Here is a 13,797-nt window from a genome sequence, read left to right as displayed (position 1 = left end):
ATGAAACAAATTTATTCTGCGTGTTATTATCATGAAAGTAATGGTGATTGATGCTTTGATCATTGCTTAACCTGGCCTCAAACACATTTCCTTGGCGTCATTGAGTCCAAAAATGATTGTACGTGAAATTGGTCATGACGTACGTAATATGACCGTAACCCCAGTTTTTATGGTGATTTTAAATACGCATTAAAGGGGTGCTGTCGTCTAAATAATTGCTTTACTATCTCATAAAGCTTAGTTTGTGCTAACGAACAATATGTTAAGAAAACACACATCTGCATGTTCTATTTGATTGTAGAAGAACAGGGCCTCGAATTTGTAATCAGTAAAGTGATACCAATAATTAAAGAATAGATCTGTCAACTAGTATTTAGACGACTATACATATTTAATGAAATATTTCTCAATTCTCTACAACAATTTTCTCATGACTGACTTTTATATCATCATAAAAATCAAAAAGTGAATACAAATATCATGCATGATTTATCATCCATACAATACATTTGTGAAGGCATTATTAGGTTTTATGCGAACACTTTGTTAAAGGCAATATTTCTGACCGTTATTGATATAATCCTTTTATTAACATTATAATCACATGAATAAAACCATATCGATATTGAAATAAGGTTTAGTATGAATTGCGACTGTATTTTGTTAACATTTGCTGATATGCTTTTTGGAATACATATAGGTGTGTACAGATCAAGGTAAGCTTTAAAATTGTCGGACCGTCTTTGGCAGGATACAGAATGATACTGCCGTACACTAGAAGATGTCCATTTTCTATTTCAAGTTTCGTGAATAAGCTTATATAAAAGATGAACCTATATAACCCCAGTTCTTCATTATGCTTTGGTTTCGTGGTTTATCCTGACTTTCAGGTTTTAATTGCAAAAATCAGGTTTTAATTTATTTTATTTACGTTCCAATAGTAAATATAAAATGCAGATAAGGACATCAAGTGGTCTCACATCCATGTTGCATTTTAAACTAATTAGCAGTTTTTAAGAGTTATCTCCACTTAGATATTTACTAAGATCTTCAGTTCAGAAGATAAGATTGCAGGTATGTATCACTAACGCCTGCAAAAGTTCAACAATGTTGATTCTAAACAAAATTTCAAATGTGTAGCAAGCAGATCTACTAAATATGATATAATGCATATAAATATTATACATTATAGACCTACTGTGTTAAATCACATTTGTGCTAGGAAAAATGAACTTTCAAACTTCAAATGCAGTCTCAGTTTACGCACCATAAAACACAATCAACAGACGGCAACAGGCGAAAACTGTGATGTCCTTAATGATTGCTGCGCTCAGTTTGTCGTAGAGAAACAGCTACCAGCAGCTGTCATATTCTGTCAGTCGACGAAAGGCTTAGACTACACTAGCCAGCACCCCCATCCCCCCCAGAGGTACTAGTATCAGAAAGAAACTCTTCTGTATAAATTCCGGCTTGCAGTGACGACTTCCTTTTTATTAGATACATGGATATAATTTGTATTAAGACTTGTCTCCATTCTATAATGACTAAGTAACAGTTACTTGGTGGCTGCACTCGCTCCATAATTAAATTGTCTACAAATTGATTTGCCAAATACATTTAGTAATAGACTATAGGCGACACGTTACTATCCATCTATTAATGACCACCATCGATCATATTGATGGTAAACTCCAGATGGTGTTTGTGTAGAGAGGTTTCACACCGATCCGAAGGTCATCGAGGCTACTTTTGTTGGTTTAAACCTTGTTTAAAGAGACAGGTGCGCCATTTTATTTGACCAATCATACTCTAGACTCAGAAACGGGAATGTTTTAGCTAAGTCAATCAGAATTAGTGTTCACCGTCGAAATTTGAGCCTTCAAATCCATGTGTGTCCAGAATTATCCGCGTTTGAATGTTAAAATGACGACTCATCAATTTAAGATAATCTTTGATATATAGAAAAACATATATAGAAATAGTGAGTCAAATTCGTAGTTTCAAGTATTTTTCAGGAATTATAGGATTTTCTAACATTTCTAGTACTTCTTAAGACAATTTACATATATTTAAGACTTAAATCAAACATCCCTTTAAGGACTGTTAGCAAAAAAAACTAATGAAATGTATCTTATTTTGTTGGAAAAGTAACCTGACACACTAATCAATAAAAAAATAATATTTTTTTTGAAAAAAAAACCTTATGGCGAAAAATGTGAGAAACGTGCTTTCTTCAGTTAAAGAGACACTTCATATTTTATTGGCTTAGGGCATACATAGGCAAACCAATACGGTTTTCGTACGATTGCATTATGATCTGAAGACTTAGCAACTACTACAGATAACACTTATTGCCAACTGAAGTTTAAGTTTATTATTCCAGCTACCAAACTAGACGTTTATTTTAATATTATTATTCTGGCACACATCATCGTGTCCAAACCACACCCCATTTGCCATACTCCCTCGGGGTTAATAAGACAATATCAAAACACGTATCCCGGATACGATGGGCACAAATGTGCTTGATCTGAATTCTCTCTTTTACCGTTTACATCATTGCAATTACTGTTTATTTGTATACATAGATATACTTTTACCTGGCTTAACCAGATTTCTACAAGCGAACTGGATTATGTACAAACAATGAATGAAGTGATCGTATGCCGTCTATAGATAAAGGAGATTGTGGTGACTTGAAGAGTTTTTGTCGATTTACGTCATAAGAGGCTGACAAATGATATTAAACAAATAGGCGAACAGTAATCCAGTCAAACCTACCAAGGATATATTCAATTACGTATAACATTTACTATAATCCTTCGTATGACATAGTGTTTCTAATCTTTAGCTATTTGATAGTGTGCACAAAGAGTCTTTTAACACTTCTGGAAGCTATATAAAAAAATTATCTGCTTTCTAAATATGAGGTTTGACTCCGACTCTCCAAAAGGAATTCAGTCTTATATAACTATCTCTTCACCTATTCGGGCATATATTTCAATATGCATGGTAATTAAGGAAACAATTCATATAGCTCAAAATTATCGTTCAGGCCACGTAGTCTCGAAACGATCTTAGCGCCAGGATGTCCTAGAATCAATGTTACAAGATTAGAACCTGGACATCCTAGCGCTAAGATCGTTTCGAGAATACGTGGCCAGACTTTTACCCTAAAATTATCTGCGCCTAGCCAGACAGCTCTATAGTCCGATCTGATAGTTTCTAATAGCATAATTTTCTCAGTTTCAACAAAATTAGTCTTAAAATTCTCCTTCCTCTCTATATTTTTCACTATTTTGCATCCCTTCAGTCATATATATTTCCTTATTTTCCTTCCACACTGCACTTGTAAAGAATTTGTCCCATCCTTCAATTGACCCCGTATAGCCAATCGTCATTTCTTGAAATAAATGAGTGGTTTTTTCGATCGATCTCGCCACATTTAAATGAATTAAATATTGCTAACGTATTAATCTACGATTTATTTCAGAATGTGTCAAGACAAGCTATAGAATGACAGTAATGATCGATTGATGCAGTAGTATATCGTGGTTGATGGATGAAAAAAACCTACCAAGGCTGGTTGTGTATATTGATAGTGTCTTGGGGATCGTGAACGTGTGTCTCTGTCGTAGAAGAAAAAGTTATTAAAAATTGATAATGCAGTTCGAATTATCACGTAAAAAGACTTTCTCGAGACCAAGTAAATTCACAGTTTTTCAATTATAACAGTATAATCTCAGACAGTTTTTATTACCTGCGGTTGATATGTTCTTAGTGAATATCAAACAGTTTCGGGATACAGACATCGGTGGAATCGTTTAAATAAAAGGAAACAAAATGAGCTCAATAACAGGAAGTATGGCCGAAGAATGGTTTGACCAAAATCCAGACGCATTCCAAGAGTATGTGTTGAAGAAAGCCGATTTAGCGTTGATCAACCGTTGGCTGGTGAACCATGGATTTCATACCTTACAGGAATATATTTCAGGACGTTTAGGATACAATTCAAATGAGGGAAGCACACCTTCCTCACCAATTATTTCCGATGGGGGATTTTTTGATTCCAAACACCACCGATCAAATTCAAAGAAACATTTAAGACAGGATTTTGCCCGCTCCAAAATGAGGAATATGTTTAGGACATATGAACCTTCTTCCAGTCCAGAGCTAGGTGTTGATGCCAGGAGGAGTAGCTTAAAGGAAATGAGACAATTTCGATCTTTACCGCCCAACTCGGTGAATATGTTAAGCATGTTAATACAATCAAGGATAAGACTACCCCGATACCCTAGTAAGGACATTGACAGTAAAAAGGAACTGCGATATACAAACGAAAAGGAATTTTTCCTGGAAATAGTGAAGGATATTTCCAATGATTTGGATTTAAGAAGTTTAAGTACTAAAATTGTAGCTAATATGTGTGTTCTAGTGGATGCTGATAAGGCATCAGTTTTCTTGGTGGAAGGTAGAAACACTCCTAAACCCTCTTTGGTTTCTAAAATATTTGATGTTCACGCCGGAAGTGATATGTTGCCATCACTTACTGGTGATGGAAGTATGAGAATGGCGTGGGGTAAAGGAATAATAGGACAAGTAGCAGAAACAGGAGAAATAGTGAACCTTGACGGCAATGCTTGTAAGGTAAGACTCATATTTTACCACCATAATCCCTACTTCCAGTTTCCATGTGTCCATTTTTAAGACGTGAAACCATTGATAATATCACAAAGTATGCATAGATATATTATTTTTTTATCCTTTGCAATGTACTAGTAACCCGAAAACAAATTTCCCGGCTGACAAAGTGGGTCACGTTTATGCTTCATTAGAATTTGATAGGAAACTGGTTGTCTTTCATTTTTGCATCCTGGCGTTTTGAATTTTGAATCAGAATTATACGATACAGATATACCCAAAAGCTTAGTAAATGTTGTACGAGGTTTGATTGAATATTTCATGTTACATATTCATTTGCTTTTACCCAAGTGACAAATGTCAAATATAATTATTGATAGATAACAAGCTGCGAACATCTTTTCATTAGCATTAACTTCAACGAGGATTCAAGATTGTTATTTCTTGAATATATTCAATACTTAAAGGGATTTTAAAGAGGCTTTTTAAACTGTTTAAGAGTATCGGGGATACTGATAACATCAATCTGCACCATTCGAATTTTGGATCAGACGTCTGTGGATCTTGCAATTCCACTAAGCTCAAACATTTATGACATCACTAACAGGCAGACCCCTTGCAAAAGTGACATCGTTGGTTTTAATGTAATTGCAAGAATCGATTCCATCAGTGTTCCATGCACAGATACAACGTTAAGAAAACCTCTTTACAATCCCTTGATTATATTCGCAGTAATGACGCAAGATATAAATGGTCTATCCACAATAATGAACAATAAAAAGAACAATAAAAAGAACACTGTTGGCAGTGTATAAAATGTTAATATTTAATTATAGCATACTATCATTTCGACGGGATCTCATTAAAGTATCTTTGCAACTGTTCGTGGTTGATATAGCTTTACTTATTCACTAGGGACATACTTGCATTAGCGTGACAACAATTAATCAAAGCACTGAACCTTTTGTTGAAATACCAGGAATACAATAGCTTTGTTCATCAGTATTCCCATGTTAACTCAGATTTCCGAAATATTTACATGGCTTTAGGGGGAATGGGGGGGAGCGGCCAATTGATGAAATGGGAACTACGAAGTTTGTCAGAACTTACTCTCACTGCAGTGGTGTACAAAACACATCTGACTGTCTTCTAGTTGCAATTTCTCCTTCGTTTCGGTGTTTTTTTTTGGAACCTTTGATCTCGGGGAAACGAGATTCAAATTTTGAATTTCTAAAAAAAAAAGCATAAAACGAATTTAATTCTGTGCATTTTTTGCAAAGGCTATCCTTATATATCGTGTTGATATTCCCTTACAGAAATCAATCAGAGAGATATTATCATGAGATTTTCTGATAGATCTGTGGGTTGGAATTCCACGAGCACTTTTCATATAGAAATCCGACACCTTAAAAGTATATCAAATGAGGACCATCAAATGAGATTACGGAACTGAAAATGGTTTTTTCAGGCCAAAATTAGAAAGTTTTTATCTTGAAATACATATATCATAATTACCACCCCCTTTCATTCAAAATACACCAGACTACATTCCACTTCCACATCTGATATGATGATGAATTACAAAAGAATATATTGACAATCTGACATATGACATTTTGTTGGTTATGATTCTATTTACAGCGGATTTGACAGTAATTTGCCGTATTTAGTATCGTTAATGAACACCACTGGGAGATGATGTACGTTAAAAAGATGTTTTCTAGACTGAACGACTGCTTGAAGACGGCTCTGTTGATAAGATCTGTCTCAAGTTACCCAATCCTTTAAATAGCTATGTAATAGTGATTATATGTCTCGAAAGGATTTCTCGATTATTGTTTTTTTTTTTTTGCCTTAAATGTAGTGGACAAAGTCGAGCAGCGCCATACATGCACTAATTACTGTGCGATAGCATTTATATGTCTCTGATTTATGTAAGAATATATTTACTCACACGAAAGAGACAAAAATCTCCATTCATTCGTTTTCCACTATGCGGATAATCACGTGCAGATCATGCAATTTAAAGGAAAATAAATCAGATTGGATGATGACGCTCTGTCTTGCAGACGATAAAATAATCAGCGACAAATATCAAACATGTTTGATATTATAAATCCTGTTGGCAAAGCGATAATCTTGTCGTGGAAGCGCGGGAGATTTTACTCACGAGTCAGTAACAAAAATTGGCGACCAAGACTGTTCGTGTGCCCGCACCCCAATACAGCTCAGTAGACATTCAATCACAAATCCTTAAAAAGCAGGATTATTTTGTCAGTGTAGCCCTCATTGTGGGTGAATTATTTGTTTAGTTTAGAATCGTGAGACAATAAATAATGTGAATGATATTGCGTCATAGCTTTTTGCACCATCTTGCACCAAGAAAGGTTTGATGCAATCTTCGACTAGCTATTGCCGTCAATCGAATAATGGCTGACCGTTCAGCTCTGATAACATTCAATTTAACTTGCAGGAAGACCTTGGTGCCAACTGAGATCCCACATTCATTGCGGTTTTGATGACTAAATCCAGCTATTGATCTTGTATTCCCAAATTCCATCAGTTGCTCATAGTAGTTGAAAATATTGTTCCTTCGAGATTCTGTCAGCTGCAGAACGGTCTTATGACATTCACACACATCACAAATGTATCATACTGAAACTGAAATCTTGTTAAGGATAATTCTGTATAATAAGCTTAACTAGATAATGCTGAAGTATATAATGTATGATGATGTAAAGAAGTATTATCTTCTATTAGAGATACTTAATTTTATATTATTAATGCTAATCTGAATGGATAGCAATTTTATTAGTATTTCTACCCTTGGCGATAAACTTTCAATGGTGACATCCTACCAAAATATCTAATAATATAAAAAGAATTAACAATTACTTAAGTTCTGTCCACATGCTGATTGCAAACCTCTTGGCAATGATCTTTCGCAGCCTTTCAACATTCGTGCGTATCTGTTGGAAGAGTGAGCAAAATCTAGTTCTATTTATACGAGATATTATCAACTATTGTGCCACAACTTCAGGTTTTGTCCATCTCATTGTAGTTACTAAGTATGACATGGCCTTTTTCCATAGGGAACATCCTGATCGTCCTATTCCTCAGTGTTTTTCAAGAGACAAAGAGATTCTGAATTCGGGGTACTTGTTGCCACCATTAAATGACCAATAAATAGGGTAACTAGGAATTTTTATAGAAGAAGTCCACCATTTTGTTTATGAAATTCAATTTTACCAAACTCGTGTAATAAAACAGATACTGAACCATGATTGCATATACGTGTATATTCATTGGAAGTGATAACAAAGATATGTCCTAAACGTATCAGACAATGTAAGCTCAAAGTTAATCTAGACATGCTGAAATTGTTTATGAAGAGAAAACTCGATACAACAAAAACCATTAGTGAATAATGTTGCTAAAAGTTCAATAGCACTCGATCAAGACTCGATGATCTTGTTTATGGATTTTTCCTAATTAGATGTATTGGTTATTCCATGCTTATATAAGTACTTATATCGTAATATCTGTTCACAGAAAGACGATAATAAGATCTGTTTATTGGTAAAAAACGAACATAGGATTTAGACTCTTAGTTTTAGTGGAATTGCAGGAACCGCGGACGTCTGATTGAAAATTGGAATGGTGCAAATTGATGCTATCAGTATTTAGAAAAAACTCTTAACAATCCCTTTAAAAATGGGTTTTCTTATTTTTTATTGTCAATATAAGCAAACTATTTGATTAATTGATGTTTGTAATGAATTATCATGTATTCTTTATCATTATTTTCTTATATTTTTAAGTTTTAACCAATCATAAATGTCTATGTATGTACAGTTTGGATAAACTAAAAAAGACTTTTTGACCTTTTTTGATCGGTCACTCATTGGAATTCGGCTGGTAATTCTCTTCTAATTAAGTTAATTATGAATTAATTATGGACATGTGAGACAAACTGGTATTTTTCCAAGTCATTACAACACATCTACTTTCTATTCATATAAGTATTAGCATTTTGATTTTCATAAATAAAAATGAGGGAACCCATCAAAGTATTTTCACGTTAAAATCCAGAGTTCATACTCATGAACATTGAACGAATACATCTCTTTAAGCATCAAAACTTTCACGTAAGGCACCCATGGTAAAACCATGATATAAGGTTATATATTAAGTAGCTTAATATTAATTAAAAATAATGATGATAAAAGCTGTACATTTATAAAATCGAAAATAGGATTATTATATATAATACCTTCTGTGATAATTAGTTCGCAGTAAATATAACAAACACGACAATTCCACTGAAACGTTCATTTCTACCTGTAGCGTATTTAATTAGCTTTTGTATGAAACCACAGACATTTTGGTTTTTTAGATAAAAAATTGTTTCTGATATATTTGTCTCAATAAGCGTTGTCAGCAACATATCTATGTTTCCAATTATAGCTTACAGTTTGATTGTTTTTTACCGAAGCATTTTTTTTTTCAACATTGTATTAACTACTTCCCATCCATTCATGTTCCTCTACATTAGGTAATTCACGTCACTTCCTGTGAGGAACCATTAAACTTAAAGGAATTGTGAAGAGGTTTGCGAATGTGCATTGTGGACACTGACAGATTTAATTTGCATCATTCCAATTTTCAATGAGACTTCATTGGTACTACAGGAAGCACGAACGCCTTATCGAAAATTAGAATGGTGTAAATTAATGTTATCATTGTCTCCAATACACATACAAACTTTAGAAAATCTCTTTACAATATCTTTAAGTTATTCATTTCTTGATATTGTCCAAATCGATTTGAGCCACTGACCTGTACTTAAGTGAAATTAAAAGCAACTATATTGTCCTTAAAAATTTCTGAAATGAATTTGCCAGAACAGATGTGGTAGGAAGACAGTCCAGAAATCCAGACAGATCATCTGGAACACTGAAGATATGTCTAGACATATTTTCTTTCACAAGAAATGTCTCACACGTCAATCCGGATTCATTCAAGACCTTTATTTAGACCAAAATCCGGAAACTAACTGGATAAGATAACTATGTGTGGTCTAGACTAAAGGAAACAGATAAAAACATCTGTCTGTACTTGCTTGTTCTTCTGTTGACAAATGTCAGGTCTGGTCTGAAGCAAGTTAAAGCTAAAGTATATCTTCTCAATGAAATTAAAACATGGCCCTGTCTAACAATCAGCATTCAGCCTATAGGGATAAACATAGACACTGCCATGTGAATGTGGTTTATTGTTTTTAACCTTGGCCAAAATTTTTTTTTTTTCATCAGTGAGCGTACCTGATGTCAAAACTATACAACAGAATCCCTCTATAATCCTATTAATCGTTAAAAGTAATCCATTAAACTAAGTAATTTTCAAACACGCTTAGAAGTGTTTTTCAATACGTACTTAGTTTAATGGTTATACCGTCTTAAAGAGATTCTATTCTTAAGTCATGGCACCAGGTGAGTCCAACAGATAAATGTATACTCTAATGGACCAAGTTTGAGATTTTAAATTTCATGTTCATTCTAAGATATAGATCGTTGCGATATTCACCTTGATTCTACAACCAAGAAAGGCATATTTCCCTAGGACATTTTTTGTAGTGCTCTCTACAAGGATTCTTTTCATAAATTCTGGCGATTTTCGGCTGTTAGGTCCGTCTGTCCCTATGGTCTTAAATTAAAAAATATTCGAACCTTCTTAAGGTTAAAATTGTTACTACTTTCCAGCTGACGGAAATGAGAATATGAGATCTGTTGGTAACTTTTTGATATTTACCTTTATCATATCCCCTGTATAGTAGTCTCTGACACCCTGCCTTCGACGAGAATCTCTACATAGACCAAGTGGGACTGGATGATAGAGGTTACTGTATAGTTATTATAACAATACCGGATAATTTAGTAAATGTCAAAGGTATATATTAGTTAATGGTCAAGCTATCAAATTGCACGTATACTAAAACTTTGGGTTATCTTAAGTAAACATGAATTTATAAAACGCCCACCTGATTTTAGACGCCCACATGAAATATGCAGCGTAGATTTTCCTTATCATGTCCTTCAGTCAGATCTCCCTTATTTTCGCCCTCACAATTCAACGATATTTTGTGATAAGGTCCCCTTAGGATTAACCCTATTGACAATAACCAATATTAAGAAATCTTTAATGAGTTATTGCCCTTGTCCTGCAAAACGCTTTGAGTTTTTGCCTCTAAACATTCTGGAACGCACAATTCATGGCGGATTTTGACAAGACTTGGTGATATGTTGATATTATATTTAACGTTTGCTCTTGTCTCAGAAATGTATTATAAATAGCTTATTATCAATATGTTTGACTTAAAAATAAAAATTTTACACAGTTTGTATCGCAATTTAATGGACCCTGTGGGATGTTTGTTATCAAACTTATCGATGTAATCTATCTAAATTAAGAAAATATTAGAAAGTATTATGCAATATATGTATATTACAATTTACAGCTAGGCCATTTTTTTCACCATTCATACTTTAGTCTTAGAAACAGAATTTTTTTTAGCTAAGCCATGTTGAATGTTAAAATGACGACTCGTCAATTTAAGATACTCTGTATATAAAGGAAATACATATATAGGAAAAGTGAGTAAAATTCTTAGTTTGAAGTATTTTTGAAAATATTCGAATTTCGTACATATCTAATATTTCTGAAGTCTATTTACATATATTCAAGATTGAAATCAACCTCCCGAAATGGCGCCACAGCCCCTCTAAATGATTGCAAGTTATGGCCCTTACAATTATCTGCAGAACTCTCCATTAGGCTCGAGTTAATAAGAACATAAGTTAGAATATTTCATGTTAACAAAGCTATCAGTGGGGATTAATCTCATCGTTCCTTGTGAAGTATAGGATATCTCTCGGCATTAAATATGTATGATAGAATGGTGAATTCTTTGCGTGTAACACTTAATTTTAATCGTATTGCTCGACTGGCAAGACACACTATGCGAGGACAAACATTGCTCTTGGAGTCACCACTAGTAGAAACTTGATTCGATAGATTTTGCAAAAAGTGATGAGCTAGCAGCTGTTAACCAGTTTCTAACTAGCAGAATTAGCTACCAAAAAAAAAAATCAGATGATAACCTTAATTAAATTGATTAGAGACAGATGCGCCAATTTTTTTTGACCCATCATAACTTAGTTTCAGAAACGGGAATTTTTTAAGTTAAACTTATCTGTTAGAGTGATTTCAACTCACCTTTGAAATTTTATCCTTCAAATCCACGAGTGTCGTGTCCCGTGTGGAAGTTAAAAAGATTCGTCTTTTCTTGAGAGCTTGCGATAATACTGAAAAGATATATAGAAATAGAAAGTAAAATTCCTAGTTTTGGGTATTTATGCGAATTATGCGATTTGTGTACATTTTTAGAAGTTTTGAAGACTATTTACACATATTTAAGCATATCAACTCCGGGTATAACCACAACTATTCTCAAATCTCTGGTTTATATTGTTAGCAATTGATAAACGTGCTTGGGGTGTTTTCAATAACTATATTATGTTCGCGTATCCATTACCTGCTGTTTTTTCTGCAGAATTTGAAACACCTGTTTATTTCTAAACAAATTTGACCTTCTGAACAATGTGAAGCATCAATCAGGATTGGAAAGAGAAGTTGTCTTGCTGTATAAAAGTAAGCTAAGTGATACTAGAACAAGCTAGTTGTAAAGAAATTAATCTGTCATCAGTCACGATTCATTTCTATAATTGACAGTAAACAGTGATAACTTCAATCGATTTCTACCTTATAATCTCTTATCAATGCAAGGCTATGGCAGGATTTCACGCAAGATGCTTCAATAATTAATTGAGTAACCATTATTGTTGAGAGGAGAAAATTTACTTCCTTTGGAAATCATTTACTAAAGAATTTTGTGCAGTTAGAATCTTGATAACTCAGAAAACCTTTTTTTCTCTAAATTAGTGATCTATCACTAGGAGAAACCGTCGTGTACCTTCATATCCAAATCGCAATCCATATATGTCTCAGGCTCTCCCTGAGGGGTTTGCGACTATGATGCCTCCACGGTTGTTCCTCCATTGAGTCTGTCTGCCGCCTATTTGTACTCAGAGTTTCAGGAGGCTGGCATTCATAAATTGTTTAACGTTCAAGGAAGGTACCACGCATTATTCATCGTAGACCAACTTAAAGAGAGGCGACCATTAACCACGGTTTTCTATGCGGTGACCTCATGCCTCAATGAATGCTTTTTTTAAGTTTGATTTAGGGAAACAATAGCTTTCATTGAAATTTGAGTGCGTACTGTAAAGCAAGTTGGTAATAGACAAATGTCTTTGCAGCTACCAGAAATCGTGCCCCTGATAATTGTTGTACAGATACCTGCCTATCTACCGGTATCTTTTATGATTCTTGGCATTCCAGTTCACAAAGCAGTATTGGAATGGATAGTGACCACACAACACATGATTGGGATCAATACCTCTCATTGACAGTAGACCATTGGTTTCTAAGCTCTAGTAAGATAAGTTTGTAATCGAAGGGGATTAAATCTAATCTGTATTAATACTATGGTTATTTATTTCTTCTCGGCTAAATATGGTATAATTTTCTAGTAATTAGTATTGACGGTATAATCAGTTGATTTATTTTATGGTATAATTGTGACAAGATAGAATAACTGACATTGATTTCTATTGCCTTTCAAAAGTCAACCTATAACCCTTATCACACTTTTTCATGCGATATAGAAAAATGAATCCACTAAACATTAAACATCATTGCCGCGTATACTACCGGATGTGTATATTAAATATTCCTTAACAGTTGGAAATCGAAAAAAGCAGGCTAATACGCCCTCTGCTCTTGTAAAATTAACCTCCTCGATCTGTGAGCACAGACTGTACTTAAAGTTATTGTACTTCTCAGAAGTATGCTAACCTAAGCAATTTTCTTATCAAGTCGTTTCGCACTGGTGCTTATTAATTGCAATTTGAACATGAAATAAATAGATAAGAAAACAATAGAAACGCTTTATTGGAATATCTAACACTTAAAGGTTGAAGAAGTATGCACTGCATTAGGCTTTCTTTGTTTATTTTGAAATATGCTTAACACCGTTTA

The 13,797-nt window shown here is 34.0% G+C and overlaps 1 protein-coding gene across 1 annotated transcript in view; it reads left to right on the top strand.

Annotated features, from left to right (window-relative positions):
• Positions 1-3,864: 3,864 nt before the first annotated feature.
• LOTGIDRAFT_236563 (hypothetical protein) overlaps positions 3,865-13,797 on the top strand; it is a gene marked incomplete at its 5' end in the record, with an annotated part of 57,669 nt that continues 47,736 nt past the window's right edge. Inside the window, one exon of the mRNA XM_009067556.1 lies at positions 3,865-4,647. Within this exon, the coding sequence (XP_009065804.1) occupies positions 3,865-4,647 (783 nt within the window). The remainder of the gene's footprint in view (positions 4,648-13,797) is intronic.

The sequence above is a fragment of the Lottia gigantea genome (genome assembly GCF_000327385.1).
Source record: "Lottia gigantea unplaced genomic scaffold LOTGIsca_83, whole genome shotgun sequence".
NCBI lineage: Eukaryota > Metazoa > Mollusca > Gastropoda > Lottiidae > Lottia > Lottia gigantea.
This window is presented reverse-complemented; position numbering and strand designations above follow the sequence as displayed.